Source organism: Thunnus thynnus, chromosome 2 (assembly GCF_963924715.1).
Source record: "Thunnus thynnus chromosome 2, fThuThy2.1, whole genome shotgun sequence".
NCBI lineage: Eukaryota > Metazoa > Chordata > Actinopteri > Scombriformes > Scombridae > Thunnus > Thunnus thynnus.
In genome coordinates, this window is record NC_089518.1 from 30,986,048 (window position 1) to 31,003,294 (window position 17,247).

The 17,247-nt window shown below is 38.0% G+C and overlaps 1 protein-coding gene across 1 annotated transcript; it reads right to left on the reverse strand.

Moving 5' to 3' along the window:
• Positions 1–4,178: 4,178 nt before the first annotated feature.
• On the reverse strand, positions 4,179–15,639 carry krt1-c5 (keratin, type 1, gene c5). Its single transcript, XM_067616129.1, has 9 exons — positions 14,855–15,639; positions 13,668–14,074; positions 13,175–13,257; positions 11,435–11,591; positions 9,499–9,663; positions 8,828–8,953; positions 6,604–6,821; positions 5,858–5,886; positions 4,179–5,361 (listed from the first exon to the last, which is right to left on the reverse strand). Exons 2-9 carry the CDS (start codon positions 14,064–14,066, stop codon positions 5,246–5,248), a joined length of 1,293 nt encoding a protein of 430 aa, XP_067472230.1. The 5' UTR covers positions 14,067–14,074; positions 14,855–15,639; the 3' UTR covers positions 4,179–5,245.
• Positions 15,640–17,247: the final 1,608 nt, after the last annotated feature.

Here is a 17,247-nt window from a genome sequence, read left to right on the forward strand (position 1 = left end):
AATGTTTCATATTATTAAAAACAAACAGCACAAACATCCAAAACAAAAAATAGCTTTACAGGAAAAACCTGGAAAATCCTGATAGATTTAATCAGCTTGGAATTGAATAATTTAAGATTTGTTTCACAGAATTACATAATTGGCTATTTCTTTTATAAACACAATTAAAAAAAATGGGCAGCTCCATAACTTCAGTGCTGTTATTGACACAAATCTGTCCAAATTATATTATTTACCTGTGTTATTCATCTGGCAAATTTATAAGATATTATAGGTCATATTTATTGGGATTTCCATGAGCCTTGTGTTTACATTGTTATCTGCTGTAGATTTATGAGGAGTCATGTAAAATATTTGATGTCAGCTATAAGAGTTAAAACTTCAGCTTTCATTATGGAGCCAAATATGTTTGTTGGAGGGCCAGATTTGTCCCACAGGCCGCTATTTGCCCACCACTGGTTTAGAGGGAAATATATATGAATACGTTTAAATATTCACTCTTTGTATGTATTTGTAGGTCCAATGTCCACATTTCCCCCCACATGTATTGACAAATGCAATATAGACATTATTTAGGATCTGGTGTTTAAATCTAGTGTTGAATTGTTTATCAATTTAAGAAAGAACAGTCAGAAAATGTTTAGACACAGAGAGAAATTTTGCTTTTTACCACAGGGAAGCACTTTTCACCACACTATCAAAATATCTTAGTGTATCTGTGCAGACACCCTGCACAAGTCAGTCTGCTCCTGTCCAAGCTATCAAACCCAAAAGATGTAATATGATAAAATCAGACCAGTTTTAGTTACTCGATCGCCTTCAGAAAGTTATATCGCAGAGACTGTGCTGTCCTATTTCTGTTTCACAAAACAACTTTTTCTGACCTCCATGTGCTTGTAAAGCTTGTGTATGACGTCATGGCAGAGTCTAAGTTAATAAACCCTTAAAGGTTGGTGATAAACATCTATGTGTGGATGTGAGGTTTACTGGTTTACTGGTTTCTCATACAGGTGACAAAAACAACATTAGTCACTGTTCAGGTCGGGCTGCTGACGATGCTGCAATTTAAGGCTTAGACATGTTACCATCAGTGACATCATGTGTTACTTCACTGCATCACAGTAAAGCTTTTCACATCCAAGTGCAGTCTGTAAATATATTCACACTGACATGAAACTGCATCACTCGAGCTCTAATGAAAGATGAGTTTTCTTGCTCTTTCCATGTCAGCAGGCTACCTAAACTTTATCTGTACAGCACCTTAAGGCAGCTGCACATAGAATACGATAGATGAAATACAATAAGATGTTCAGAACAATATAAATCCATTTGGACTGTTATAAAAATACCATCCTGAACAGGTTACAGTCTTAAAAATGTGGTTCTGACTGATACTGAGGGAAAGTTTGTCCCATAGTGCTGGTGCTAAAAGCTCCTCTTTTATCTGAACTGAGTTAAACAACAGAGCCAAACCAGTGCATTTCAAGGTTCAGTCTGTTCATCCATGAAAAGTTGAAATTACAGCGCTCCCATTTTAATAAACAATTAAAAACAACACAAACTCTAACAACATTAGTAAGTTCCCCAATAAAACTATGAAAAGAACCATTGAAACAAAAACATAAAAACAAACTGGGATTAAAAGTAGATTAAAATTACAGTTTACATCCTGCTTGCAAAGAGCTTTAAAAGTAATCAACATAATAATACTAATAATTAATAAACTTAATTTTAGATTTAATTCAGCCAGGAATCGTACATATTTAGTGTTTGTCAGAAAACTTGCAGACTTCTTTCTGCATTAAGGCAAATAAATCATGAAGCGCAGTAGTCAAGAAAAGAGGAAGTGATGGCGTCAGTGTTGCTCCTCTATATTTTTGGGGAGCATCACTTTGATTTAAGGCAATATTAATAATTTGTAAATAATAAGACCCAACGTGCTGATTGAAGTTGAGTTATGGGTCAAAATCTCTTATATTTCTGGCTAAATGTTTAACTGTCAGTGGTTCAAGATGAGGGATGAAACTGTTAAAGATACGAAGAGGAACAACAACCAGAAGTTCAGTTTTATTACTCTAGGATTCAGTTGCAGGACGTTAGAAAATGTTTAGGGAGTCCAGTTGTACTTTTGATGGCAGGAAAAACTTAAAAATATGTAGAAAAGCTCACATATTATAAACACAAGCAACACATACTATAAACACCTATGTACAAACACCAGTATTTATTCTGTGACAGATAACAATTACAAGGTTTTAGCCCTTAAAAATGTAGATTATCAGCATCTAAAGTAAAAACTGAATCACATTCAATGAGAGAGTCCTGATAACTTCAGATCATCACAAAATGAGACCTTAACTTGTGTTGTTTAGTTGTTGAATACAGTTGATACAGTCTTGATACTTGATACTTCAAGTTTAAGTGGTTTAATTATCACTTTTAGATCCCATAATCATGAGTTCAGTTGAATAAATGTCCGATTGATTGTTTACTTAACACTTCAAATTAAGTTATTTTGAAGCAGCTTATTCACAAATACTCCACAGAGATTAAACTTCTCCAGATGTTTCTTTTTCCTGATAGGATGGAGGCCGTTTTGTGTCTCATATGGTCTCTGATCAATATTAACACAATGCAAACCAGGATGGAGACAGTTTCACTTCTAACACCTTTGACCCATGTTGTGTCCAACACTTATATCAAAGTTGTCATACTGGGGAACATTCATCTAGGTTTTATTGTGACTGTTCACAGTACAGTGAAAGCTTTCATGAAGGACAAAGCTTCAAAACAATAAATGATAAAAAAAAAAAAAAATTAAAGCTTGTTTGAGAGTTTCTAGCAGTGGCAGTTATGGAAAGTAACTAAGTACATTTACTCAAGTACTGTACTTAAGTACAATTCTGATGTACTTGTACTTGAGTATTTCCATTTTAAGCTACTTTATACTTCAGCTCCACCAAATAGTGATTTTTCCCTTTAAACTTCTCACATGGTTTAATTTCAATAAATGTTCAAATGATCCAATATTTCACCAAAAAATCAAAGATTAGAGAAAAAGTCCAAAAACTGAAAACAGGTTTGTGTATCAGAACTTTGTTTCTTCTTCTTTCCTCTCCCATTAATCATCTCACGACCCCTCAGATTTATCTGGTGACCCTTTGGAGGGGCCTAACCCCTAGGTTGGGAACCACTGGACTAAACTAGCTAACTGTATATAAAGTAATTGAAACTAGCTCCACCTCCAGCAGCTACAACAATAACATGCTGCTCTAACACTGATGCTTCAGCATTAATAATATAATGATGTCATATATAATAATATATCAGTCAGAGGGACCAAACCACTACTTTTACTGCAATACTTTAACTACATCAAGCTGATAATACTTATGTACTTTTACTTACGTAGGATTTTTCATGCAGGACTTTACTTGTAATGGAGTATTTTATATTGCTGTATTGGTACTTTTACTTAAATTAAGTTCATGTCTCCTCATAACAAACACTTCACTGTAAAACTTCTCACATGAGCAAAATGCTTCAGTGATCAAGTATAAAACTCACAGGTTGAATCCCCAAACGGCAGCATAAGTGTATCTCTGCAGTCTTTAAATGGAGCACTTTGTCACATGAGAGACTATCAGATTTCTGAGAACTTGTTGAGAACTTTGTTGACCTGTAGAAATCTCAGCTGGGGAACAATAAACCTTTGACATGATTTCACTTTTTGTTGTTTAACTGTGAGCTTATTGTATTTTTGCCATCATGACATCTGACCCGTGTCACAGTGACCCAGAATAACAGCACAATAGCTTTTATTCACTGCAGGATTCGGTTCTGTGCCCTGATAGGCCGACAGATTTCACACTGTGTCGACATCTGAAATGTGTTTTCCGCATTTAGTGACATTTTGTTACAACAGCACTTTATTACCTCTAAGCTATATATATATATATGTGCACAAAAACATACACAGAGAAAGTCATCGAAACACAAGAGTGGCACAAACAAAGGCCTGTTACCCGACACTACTGACTCTACAGTTTTGTAGTTTCTGCCCTCTCGCTGCAAAATCATGTGTTACCTTGTTTCTCTGTCCTATTATGTTTCCGCAGTATCAGTCAAAGTTTCTGTTCGAGCTCAAATCTCTAAAATGATAAAAGGAACATTTACTGTATTTTTAACACTGCAGTTTATTGATACTGTACAGTTTGGTTGATTTGTTTAGTTCTACAATGAAAATGACATTACAACAGTCCCATTATTATTATTACTTTTACAGTGAAACTATCATGTGAATACCGATGCAAGATCAAGAGATGATTTTTATACAATGAAATAAAGTCCAAATACATTTACTGCAACCTTCCCAAAATCTCTTGAGTATTAAAGGAAACGTTTGACAGTTCAGAAAACAGGAAATTGTTTGTGCAGATTAAACAAACGAGATGTAACGTGTTAATTAATGAGCTTTAGAGGCGCTGATAGGCAGATTTTTGTTTACCTTTGTACAGAACAATGCTAGCTGTTTCCCCCTGCTTTCAGTCTTTATGCTAAGCTAAGCTAAGCTAACCAGCTGCTGGCTGTAGCTTCATATTGAAGATATATATTAAACAATTGTATGAATCTTCTCATCTAACTCTCAACAAAAAGCAAATAAGAGTATTTCCCAAAATAGTTGAACTCTTCCTTTAAATTCAAATGATCCTTCTTGATCTTAGAAACAGCAGTTTGACAGGAAATTTTTTTTTAACATCAGACCTGCTTACTAGCAGAACATTTCATGTTTTCCCAAACATTTCAAACATCTCAAACATTTCTCCCAAACATTTCATGTTTTGATGTCAACTGGGCAAACTCTGTCCTCTGAGGAGATTGTGAGATTTGGTTGAAAGCTGTGGAAAAGGCTAGTAAGTGGACCTTTTGATTTTCAAATGAAATCAAATGACGCTGCTATTCATTCCACAGAACGACACATTTCCAAGTCCCAGCACAATCTGACAGGTGTTTATTTTGATATTCGTTATGAAAAAGACTATTAAAGCATTTATATTATTATATTATGCTGATGAGTTTCTTCTGTCAGGGAAAAACCGATGATGTTACTGAAAAGGTTGAACTTAAATTCCAGTTCAGTAGATTTTTGGCAAACTTGAGGCTTTAAAACACAGAAACAAAATAACGAAGACATAAAACAAGAAGCTTTGGGTTTCAGAAGTGACGACTCTGCGGATATTTGGGCTCATTTTTTACGCTCCTCAATCTGCTCCACCTCGCTGGACTCATCCACTACTTTGCCGTTGATCATCGTCTGGGTGACAACTTTTACAATCTTCCTGGTCCGCACGTCAGGGTCTTCTGTACAGAGAATTAAACCAGGATTAGTTATATCAACACCGACAAATGTAACCTGATGTCAGTAAACTGCACACAGCACCTACCAAACTTCTGTCAAAATACACAAAAACGATGAAAAAGAGATCATCAGATCCTGTACAGTAGGTATCGAGAGATCACAGACCCAAGACAGAATTTCATGTGGGCAAATAGAGGAGTCTGCAAATTTTTAGGAAAGGAAGTGATGCTCCTAACTACAACAGCCACAGTCTGAAGTCTACTGTAAGATTTTAAGACAGAAAATATGAAAAGCTGATGTGAAAAAAAACAGTCCAAGTCATCAGATTTGATCATGTTAGAGTGACTGAGGGAGGGCTAGATGCTGATCCTCTAACAAGTGGTTTATATGAATGAAATGATGCAACAGTTGCCGTCTGTTCTATGTGAAAAACATGTAGCGAAGACTTTAAACAGAGAATCTAAATTAAATTAAGTGAATAAAATACTTCAGACTTACTTTTAGGAGGTGGAGGTGTTTCTTTCACCCTGTAGAACAGAAGAATATGACAGTTTAATCCAAGAAAGCAAAGTACCAAGTAGAAGCCTTGTTCACTTAATCTCTAATAACAAGTTTGACACTTCAGGTTGGAGTTTTAATGCCACAAACATTTACAGCTGTGAGGCAAAAACTAATACTTGTCTAAAGCTGCAATGAGAAAATTAATCACCAACTGTTTTGATGATCGATTAATCATTTACAGTCATTTTTTAAGAAAAAATTCTCTGCTTCCAGCCTCTCAAATGAATATAATATAATACAAATGAACATTTTCTGGTTTATTTAGTCTTCTATGACAGTAAACCTAGTATCTTTGGATTGTTGACTGTTGATCGAGACAAAACAAGACATATGTGGACGTCACCTTGGACTTTGGGAAACTGTGATCAGCATTTTTCAGTGTTTTCTGACATTTTATAGACCAAATGACTAATTGATTAATAGAGAAACAGGTTAATCGATAATTAAAATAATCATTACTTGCACCCTTATACTTATCCTTGTACAATGTATAAAAAACAAAGATTCAAGAAGCTTTAAAATGCTACAAAATCAAAAGGTTTACAAAGTTTTTTGTGGTTAATAATCATTTGAATTTTCGCATTATTTAAAGAAAAAAATCTAGAAATGCATTTAACAGATTATTATTCTCTTATAAATTAATGTTATATCACTGTATTGGTGTCTAAAAATGTCTGACTTACATTTCTTCTCCTTCCAGCAGCCTCCTGTAGGTGGCGATCTCCATCTCCAGGTTCTGTTTGATGCGCAGCAGCTGTTCGTAGTCGGTCTTGTTGCGTTGCATATCCAAACGCAGCTGAGACAGTTCATCCTCCAGCTGGGTCAGCGCAGCCTGCAGACGGTCCATCTCCACAGAGTACTTATGTCCAGTTTCACCCAGGTTTCCCTCCAACACACCCACCTGTTCACAGCACATACAGGTAATGTTCAGTAACAACATATAACTGGTTGTGTTAAACAGTTTCATACAGTACAAAACCAAATGTAGCGAAGCAGTGATGCAGCATGTTCAATATGATACAAACCAGCCCTTTAGACTGTTAAAGGTGCACTTTAAACCTGCATTAACAGAGTTTTGGCCACCAGGGGGCAGCAGAAACAAGCTGTAAACACAAACCTGACATATTATCACCAAATTAAGTTGATATGGTGAAGTCATGTTTCAAGCCACCTAATAAATATAAGTCCAACATTAGGCAAGTTTAATTGTGAAAATTGGGAAAAAAATCTCAAAATGTCACGAAAAAGTTTATACACTTGGCTGAGGTGGAAAAGTTGGTGTAAAAGCAAAATGAAATGCAACAAAGTGCAACAGAAACAGATGTAGTGATTAAATCATGATGTAACTCTACGTTAAGCCTTAAACTTAAACTTGTTCACTTTCTGCTCGACTGAAGAGACAAAACATAGCAGTGGACGAAAACATCAGATCTGTGTGGACTGATGAAGAGACTATAATGGTCCTCAAACCAAAATGTCATATTTCCATCATGTTTTCTACGTTATTTTCTCTCTTTGAGGTTTGAGTGATGCTCTTTTAATCATATGATCTCATTGTGCTTGCTTCTTAAATGGTTTAATCGTCCCAACTGTAAACATATTTCCACCAGCTTATCTTGATCAACCAACTCCAAATATTTGCAAAACAGCAGTGGATGGAAACAAGAATTTATGTGAATTTTCTTTTTACCGATTTTCTGGAAATTTTGTTAAAATTTATGCAAAATTTGGATGGATGTGTAGTTATTCACTCTGACGGCTCTTTTCTGGTCTCCACCAACTCCTGAATGAAATCTGTTTCCTTTGTTGTTATGTTCACCAGCTAGTTGCTAACTTTGTCTGTCTGCTGTTTGGCTCTGGGCATATAGTGGGTAGAGCTTTTTTTTTTTTCAGGCAGCTGCCTGCCAAGAATAACGAGAGCTGAGAGAGTTTGCGAGCCGGAGCACCAAAACAATGAGACAAAAGACTCTAAAATACTGAGGGGAACTGCAGAGAGATAATTCTCTGTGGGTTTGTCACTATAGATATAAAGAATGTTTTAGTGCAGTTGTAAATAGTAGAAAGTGCACCTTTAAACAGCAGGAATGTCAACGACAAAGATAAACACTGATGTAGGTAAAAGCTTAAAGTTCTTGGCTTAACTCAATCTGTTCACAAAGATAATATTCAATATATATAATTTGCTCTTTTAGGCCCACAAAAGTGTCACCATTGTTCAGACAATCAGTGCACCTTTGATGTACATTTTTTCCAGCCTATATTGCTCTGAATGTTTACCTGTAAAGCTCATACGGTCACCAATCAACCAGAGATAGTAGGAACTGTCAACACCATAATATCTCTGCTATCAGGCTGAGCAAACATTCATGAGCTATATTTGCTTCCACCGAACACTTCTATACACTGTTTGATCTGCGTTCACAAAACGTTCGCCTGTCCGACTCTGTGTCTTGTCGCACTGATTGATTATTGGAGCAGAGTGAAATAACGGTGTACATTGTGCTGCTGGCAGCTCGCTGTTGACAAGGAGAAAGCAGCTGCTACATATAGATAAGCTCAACATGTTTACAGAATATAGAGGATGAGGAGAGGTGAAGGAGGGGTTGAGCTCTAAAGAAGCATAAGAATGGCATTTAACATAAAACTTCATTCATCTCGACAGGAGGAAACTCTTTACTTGACCTCATAGCAGGAGGCCACTCAATCGCTATGGTAACTATCTATTTACTAAACAGCTAAAGAAATAGTTTGACATTTTAGGAAATACTCTTAGTCGCTTTCTTGTGGCAGCTTTTGGGAAGGAAGTAAATAAGTGTATTTCCCAAAATGTCAAACTATTGCTTTAAGTAACAAACAAAGTAACAAAAAACAACAACACAGTGTTTGTGTGTTTATACAGTCGTGTACCTGCTTGCGAAGACTGTCGAGCTCGACCTCCAGAGCCTGCAGGAAACGTCGTCTCTCACTGAGCTCACTTTGGGCACAACGCAACGCCTCGTTGCTCTCCTTGACCTCCGACTGCACCGCCTCCAGCTGTGTACATACACGCAAAATTAATATAAAATGTCTGTAGCCTCTAATACCACAAAAACTGCAGAATAAAATCAGGGTTTCTGCAGTATTCACAAAGATTATATGTAAGACTCTTTAATACCACATGCAATAATACCAATGCAATGTAATGTAATGCCTTTTTCATGGTCGTACAGGTCAAACAATGACAACTAACAGGGACAATAAGGTTAAATAAATTAATTGATTGACCTTTATATGATGTTTTTGTCAGTGTTTTCCAGCTGTAATCAATTAATGTGACCAGGACCCAGATAAGTGGCAGAAAATTAATGGTTGGATTAATCAATTACAAAATAAGTGTTTAATTTAAATTAATGTTTAAGTTGTTGCTCAAATTGCAGAGAAGAAAAAAACATTCAAAACCATGTAAAATAAAATTTAAGACTTTTTAAAAAACCTTCTTAGGCCTTTTTTTTTTGGAAACTAACGACTTTTCAAGACCTGCAGATACCCTGAACATGGAGAAAGACCCCTGTTAAAGACTGAGTCAAGGAGAGACTGACCTTCTTGAGGTACCAGGCCTCGGCCTCTTCCTTGTTCTTGCGAGCGATGCCTTCATACTGGACCCTCAGCTCAGCCATGATGGCCCCCAGATCAGGACCCTGAGCTGCATCCACCTCCACGTTTACCTGCTCATTGGCCAGACGCCCCTTCAGAGAGTTCATCTCCTGAAACAGAAAGAGAAGAAAGATCAAACAACGTTAAATGCTGTAAAATCTTAGTTTTTATCTCACATCTGGAACTCTTGAAAGCCTCAACCATCGCAGGGTAGTTTAGATGGGAGGCCATGTTGGAGGTTCAACATCTGATTTTAGCACTATCTACCAGTGGTGGAAGAACCCAGATCCTTTACTTAAGTAAAAGTACCAATACAACAACGTAAAAATACTCCCATTACAAGTCAGAGTCAAAGTCAAAAATCCTACTTAAGTAAAAGTACATAAGTATTAGCAGTAAAATGTAGTTAAAGTGTTGCAGTAAAAGTAGTGGTTTGGTCCATCTGACTGATATATTATTATATATGACATCATTAGATTATTAATACTGAAGCATCAATGTGTAAGCAGCATGTTACTGTTGCAGCTGCTGGAGGTGGAGCTAGTTTCAACTACTTTATATACAGTTAGCTAGTTCGGTCCAGTGGTTCCCAACCTAGGGGTCGGGCCCCTCCAAAGAGTCACCAGATAAATCTGAGGGGTCGTGAGATGATTAATGGGAGAGGAAAGAAGAAAAAACTAAGTTCTGATACACAAATCTGTTTTCAGTTTTTGGACTTTTTCTCTAATCTTTGATTTTTTGGTGAAATATTGGATCATTTGAATATTTATTGAAATGAAACCATGTGAGAAGTTTAGAGGGAAAAATCACTATTTGGTGGAGCTGTTAACAACTCATAGACATCTGAAATATGATCCCGACTACACACTGCTTTTTGTAAGGCGCCGAATTTTGAAAGCTTGATATATTATCCATTGTGTCAAATCTTCATCTGAAAAGTAACTTAAGATATTAAATAAATGTAGTGGAGTAGAAGTATAAAGTAGCATCAAATAGAAATACTCAAGTAAAGTACAAATACATCAGAATTGTACTTAAGTACAGTACTTGAGTTACTGAAAAGTAACTAAAGCTGTCAAATAAATGTAGTGGAGTAGAAAGTGCAATATTTTAAGTACAGTACTTGAGTAAATGTACTTAGTTACTTTCCACCACTGTTTAAAACTGAGTCACAATAACCTAAATTTGGAAACAAATGTACAATATCAAAACCTGACAATGAAAGTTCGAATGTGGCTCTTGAGTCAATGTTTGTAATGCAGCTGCAAGACTTCAATACTCAATAAGTTTCTTAGGTCATGTTTTTGTTTTCTTTTACATTTTTGGACTGCTTCAGTTTATACAATATGATTATTCACATTAAAAATAAAACCTGTCTGCAGGGAGTCACATTCCACATCCTGGAGACCACACCTGACTGTCCAAATACATAATCTCTGAGGTTGGATTGGCTCAAATACTCTTGTGTTGTGTGTACAGGTATTATCTTGCTATCTCTGAAAGCACCATGGCTACAAAGAGAAAGGGAGTTGCCGTACACTTAACATTATCATGTTTCAGATACTGAATACTGTTAAACCTTCAGGCCTGACTGAGTGAGCAAACACTAACAGCTACAGCTCAGGTTTGTATCTACCTGTTTCAGCTGTGTTACTGATACTAAAAACAAGCTCTGGAATGCATTTACAACTCTGTGATGGATGATAAGCCATGTTTAGGTGCAAGAAGATGTCTCTCATGCAGCTCAGAGAGCAAAGTGTGCTTCAAAGACATCCTGCTTTAAAACAAGAATATTCTTGACAACTTGTAAATTGATTAGGATGATGAGTAAACACTCATTGATCATGTTTGACGTGACCTTCACCTTAGCAGGGATCTCACCTCGTCGTGATTCTTCTTGAGGAAGTAGAGCTCCTCCTTCAGGCTGTCCAGGTCTCCTCGGAGAGTGGCGATGATCTGGTCGTGGTCAGACTTTGCTCTCCTCAGAGCCTGACAGTCTCTTTCTACCGATTGGCACAAGGTGGCCTCTGCCTCCCATCTACAGAAAAAAAACACACACACAGAGGATAATTAAAAATGTGGGAAAACAGTCATCAGCAGACATATGCAACACTCACATTTTATCATCACAGTTGAGTCACAGAGCTGTGCATCTGTTTTTCTGGAAGATAAAACCATGGAGATCTTTCAAAAACCAGGAGGTTTGGTTCATCCAGAATCAAGTGGATATCTGCCATATTTACAGTCTTTTTAGCATCAAATTCCCTCTTTATGTTTCTCTGTTGAGCTGTGGTGGAAGTATAGTAACAAAAAGAGGAATTTGGCACAAAAAGGACTGTAACGTTGAAAGATATCTACTTGATTTGAGTCATTTGGATGACTGAAGCTTCATACTAGTTTCAGATCAACTTTAAAATACATTTTTGCACAGGAGGACTGTGGATTTACATTGTAAGCGCATCATAAAGGGATCTTCTAATGGTCAGTGTGAACAGGAGGAATGATTACAGCAAGAAAAACCTGTTTCAATGTTCATTTAGGCACCTGACTGTTGACTTAAGACAGACTTTGTGAACCCGTCCTTTAATCCAAACAAAGATGCTTGCTGGAAGTATCCGTTTATACATCAACAAAATAACAGTAGTAGACAAAATAGGTGAAAGGTACGAAAAAGCTTGTTAGGTTCACTTTCTAGCTTTTTCCAGTGCTTTCAATTTACAGCCTTCATCAACAAATGAACTTTTAATGCCTTTAATTAGCTGATGAAAGCCTGGAGATTCTCCAGAAAAAGCCAGTAAGTGGTCCTTTATTTAAGACCATTTTGCCAAACTATATTCTTGTTAATACATGTTATTGTTCATTATTTAATACTGTATTTTCATAACTTTCACTCAAAACAATCAAAATGATATGTCACTTCCTGCTACCATCTTTTTCTGGATTAGGAATAGACTCACAGGTCATCGTGCAGCTGAATTAATATCTTTGATCCAGATGTGCAGAGGGGTTTGGAGGATATTGGAGCAACACTAAGTGTCAAATGACAATCTGGGTTTTTGAAGATTTTTCAGAAAAGCAATTGCTTATCTTTGAATTTAGTGATACATGTGACGCACACACTGGGGCTCGTAATGCAACACAAACAAGTGCAGGAAACCATTTATAAAATCCTAGAATGGATGCCCACATGTGAAAAATGCCATCCACTCTCATGCAAAGATATCCATGTAAGGTACACATGCACTCTGCTGCTAATCCCATAAATCACTGCCAATTGATGTATCACTCCTTGACATCAGGCCGCAGAACATACCATCAACACATTGTGAAAAATGAAAACTGTAGGTGTATCCTGACTTTACCATCTTTCCTTCAGCTTCACCTTGCCAAACTGTGGACTCCTCAGAAACGGATGATGTCTCTCTGACCTGCACAATGTATCACATCCTGCGCTAACTGATGGTTGTTCGGCTCCTGCGGGTGCCTTGAGCACCGTGGGAATGGGGCTCTTATTTCGCAACCTGACAAAAAGGTCATTTATTCACATTGCTTTGCAGTCTGGCGCTCCCATGTGAACACTCACAGGCAAGTAAAAGAAAGCAACCTCTGTGTGACACTCACTTGACCCTGAAGTCATCAGCCGCCAGCTTGGCATTATCAATCTCCAGCATGATGCGGGCGTTCTCCAGCGTCTTCTTTCTCACCTGAGCAGGGGACATGTTGAAGTTAATTGGGATCTGGCTTGTAGGATTAGAGATGACAAGTGCTTTTCTAATTTCTAATTGATGTACCAGCTTATATACTGTGACTGATGGCACAAAGTCATATATGCTCTCACCACAGTACCACGTTGTGCTCATTCTCTCATCTCAAACCTCAATTAAGTACCTTAAAAACATGATGAACAAATTAAACTACTACAAGTTTTACTTTATCTGTAGTGTCACTATACCCAAATGTCATTTTGCTGCCTTCAGAGCTTCAAAGCAGCGACTTTGAAGGTTAATTTCCACTTGGAAGACATTAAGCTTTCCATCATACTTAAATGCAAAAGTTACATTTTTGCTTTGTAGTAATATCTTGAATATACACATCTGATCTGCTGGACACTGACCTCCTGCCCGATGGCATGTGCCTGAGCCATCATTGCATCGATGTCATGCCCTTTTGGAGCCCTCTCCAGCATAAGCTGCTTGATCTTCACCTCCAGCTCAGTGTTGGACCTCTCCAGCGAGCGCACCTTGTCCAGGTAGTTGGCCAGCCGGTCATTCAGGCCCTGCATGGTCTCCTTCTCGCTGGCGCCGACCGTGAGGCCGTTGAAGGAGAGGCTGGAGCCAAGCATGTTGAGGCCGTTGCCCACTGACACGGAGCGGGACAGCGACAAGTTGCTGACAGAGGACAGGGAGGAGTGGGGAGGTTTGGAGCGAATGCTGCGTCCACTGTCCCTCACAGATATGCTGGAGAAGGAGGGCTGGCGTACCGAGAAGCTGCGCACAGAGAGAGTGGAGGCCATGGTGTCCACTGCAGAAGATTTAGATGAATGTTAGTTAGTCTGTCCATCCAGGAAGAGAGATCCCACCTCTGCTGTTCTACCTCAGGTCTTCCTTTTCTTCCTTTTCCCCCATAAAAGTTTTTTTTTATGGGTGGTGGTGGGTTTTCTTCTGTAAATTGAGGGTCTAAGTATAGAGGATGTTGTATGTTGTAAAGATTGTAAAACCCTTTGAGGCAGGTTTGTGATTTGTAGTTTTGAGGTATATAAATAAAACTAACTTGACTGGACTGGACTTATCTGCAAGTACAGATAAGTACAGACAGATAACCAGAAGTGAAAGTTTTGTGTCCATGAGAAAGACAAAATCACAGATCTCTTTGCATGCACCAGATTGCCGACTAAGGTTGAAAGTTAATTTGTGAACTTGGAAACAGTCGTCAGGAATCAACAAGAATAAGGAAGAAGTAACTTTTGATTTCAACTTTTAAGCCAAAACGGCCTTTAATTGCTCAGAAATTAAGGATATCTTAATATCTACAACTCCATAATGACTGCACATCTGGTGAGGAAGATGGAAAAGCCTCAGAGAAATGAAACCTGCAGAAAATCTACTAAACATTAGACTGCTGATGGTCAAAATAGTGTCAAGTACTTAACATTATAGCTCTGTTCCTGCGTAAATCATTTTAAAATATGAGCTTCAAATCTGTTTTCTCATGTGTAAAACTGAAACCTTTACGGCTCATTTGGTGATATTAATTGATAATTGGTGAGGAAGAAGCACTAAACATAAGCATTTTGACACTTACATGAAACTCAGTTCTTCAGTTGGTCTTCTCTTGTGCTGCTCAGTCAAGTTTCAACCCTGATGGTGCGAGTTGTTGCTGGACCAGAGTCACAGGTGAGTTTGGATGCAGAGGCTGGACTCTCTTTGTTGGGGAGGAGCCACTGCTGCTGCTGGTTTGTCCAATCCCTTTGCAACAAACCGGAGGATGTAACGTGACACCGTGCAGTGAAAAAAAAAATAGCTGTGGTGCACAACAAAAGACTGGTCAGCTCATAATTTCCTTCAGTTAAATGAGGACAAGACAGAGATCCTCCTCTTTGGCCCCCCAAACATCATACCACTGTCACTGCCCAGAATCTGAATCACCTTTCCACCTACATCAGACCACATGCTGAGAACCTAGGATCTAAATTTCAACAGGCGGGTAAATTCAGATGTCAGTTCCAGCTTCTTCCAACTCAGAATCATCTCCAAAATTAGGCATTTTCTCCCCCCCCTCTGACCTAGAAATAATCATTCATGCACTAATATCATCCAGGCTGGACTACTACCTACTGTAGGCATCTCTCAGGCTACTATTTCCTGTTTACAACTAATTCAAAACACTGCTGTCCGGTTATTAACAGGGTCCGAGAAATGAGACCACATCACCCCTGTCCTTGCATCCTTACACTGGCTCTCCATTCATTTCAGGATAAACCTCAAAATCAAAAAACAGTCTATGAATCTCTCCATGGTCTCGCCCCTTCATGTATCTCTGAACTTCTCCACCCCTTACAGCACCACCAGACCCCTCAGATCCTCCCACTGTGGTATGTTGGCTGTGCTCCATTCATGAAAAAAAAAAAGGCCGGGGACAGAGTTTTTTCTGTAATATTTTGTGGAGTAGCCTGCCAGAGGCCTTTAGACAGGCTGAGTCTGGTGATGCTTTTAAGATGCACCTGAAGACCCACTTTTATTCTTTGGCTTTTAATTGTGTTTAACCTGTTTTTATTTCTTATTTCTTATTTATATCTGTTTTCTTGGGTTTAAACCTGTTTCTATTTTAATCTTGCTTTATTTTCACATGTTATACATATACACTATGTCTTTCTGCTTGTATGTGTATATATATTTGTCTGTCTTTGTGAAGGACTTTGGTGCAAAACCTGTTTGCCTTTGAAAGTGCTATTTTAAAAAAAACAAACTTGAACTTGAGCATTAACTAAACAAAAAAGGTTTTTTAAATTATTAAATGTAGGTTATTGTCAGCAGAATTGCAGGTTTACATGCAGCAGCTGCAAGTTAAGACACTTAATTTATTTCCTGTAACACTGAAAACACTAAAACAAAATCTGCTTTCCTTTAAATCTGAGCTCAAATTTAACTTTATTATTCAAAGAAGGACATCGATTGGTCGATTGGTGCAAAAAATGCCCCTCTGGTAGATTTTTTTTTCTTAATCTACAATCCATTCTGTTTACGTGTAAAACCATTATGTTTATTGGTGTACTGAGATGCTTTTTCAATGGATTGTGTGTTTGATCAAATAAACATTACATAGTTTTAGAACACCCCCATTTTCCAGTTTTTTTATTGAAATTTAAGCAGTTCAGGTCCAGTGAAGAACCTTAAATGGTACAAAGGTAAGCGGTAAACAGCCAGAGATGAAAAACTGTAATATTATGCAAATAGTTCCTACAATTGTCCCAACTTTTGTTGAATTCTTACAAAGTCTTACAGTGACATCAGCCTCCTCGGGTCTTCGTCTGACCTGATTGGTGAAACCTGGAGCCTGAACCGGTGTGTCTGGCTGGAAACCGGGACTCTGCTGTCTCTACAGTGATCCCATTGAGCGTGAGCACAATGCATTCACGATGTGCGATGTGAGAAGCCGGTTTCACCTGAGCACGGCCCGGCGGGATGGGGAGAAACGGGAGGAAGCAGAAACAATGGAGGAAAAGAATGAAAAGAAAATGAACACCCCTGAGAAATACGGGGCGTAGGTCTGGTTTAACTGGTGTATTTTCACACAGAAACAGACACACACACACCTTTTTGTATATTTGATAAGTGTCAACTATCTCCCAGCCTTTTCTTGCTGTTGTACAGTATGTTATCCCCTGTTACTGTATTGTAAAAAACATATGATTCATTGTTGATTCCTCTGGTGAGCATTTTTCTCCGGGGAAGATCAGATCACACAGTGACACTGACCTGGTTTAGTTCCTTACATGCCTCTCTCTCCACCCAACCACACCCACACCTGCCCTGTACACACACACACACACACACACACACACACAAATACACTAAAAAAAAAAAAAAAAAAGGACAACATGATCTCTAAACTATTTAGATCTGCACGATCAATTTAAGACTATAACAGCAAATGAAGGAGATGTAATTTCAGGGTTGCAAGGTGGTCGATCACAT

What these genes read in the sequence shown, in the direction of transcription:
- krt1-c5 (XM_067616129.1), bottom strand. Translation starts at nt 14,066, where the DNA reads ATGGCCTCCACTCTCTCTGTGCGCAGCTTCTCGGTACGCCAGCCCTCC. An exon ending in CACATGCCATCGGGCAGGAG is followed by an intron (nt 13,258 to 13,667) that starts GTCAGTGTCCAG and finishes TCCCCTGCTCAG; the next exon opens with GTGAGAAAGAAGACGCTGGA. An exon ending in TCAAGAAGAATCACGACGAG is followed by an intron (nt 9,664 to 11,434) that starts GTGAGATCCCTG and finishes TTTCTGTTTCAG; the next exon opens with GAGATGAACTCTCTGAAGGG.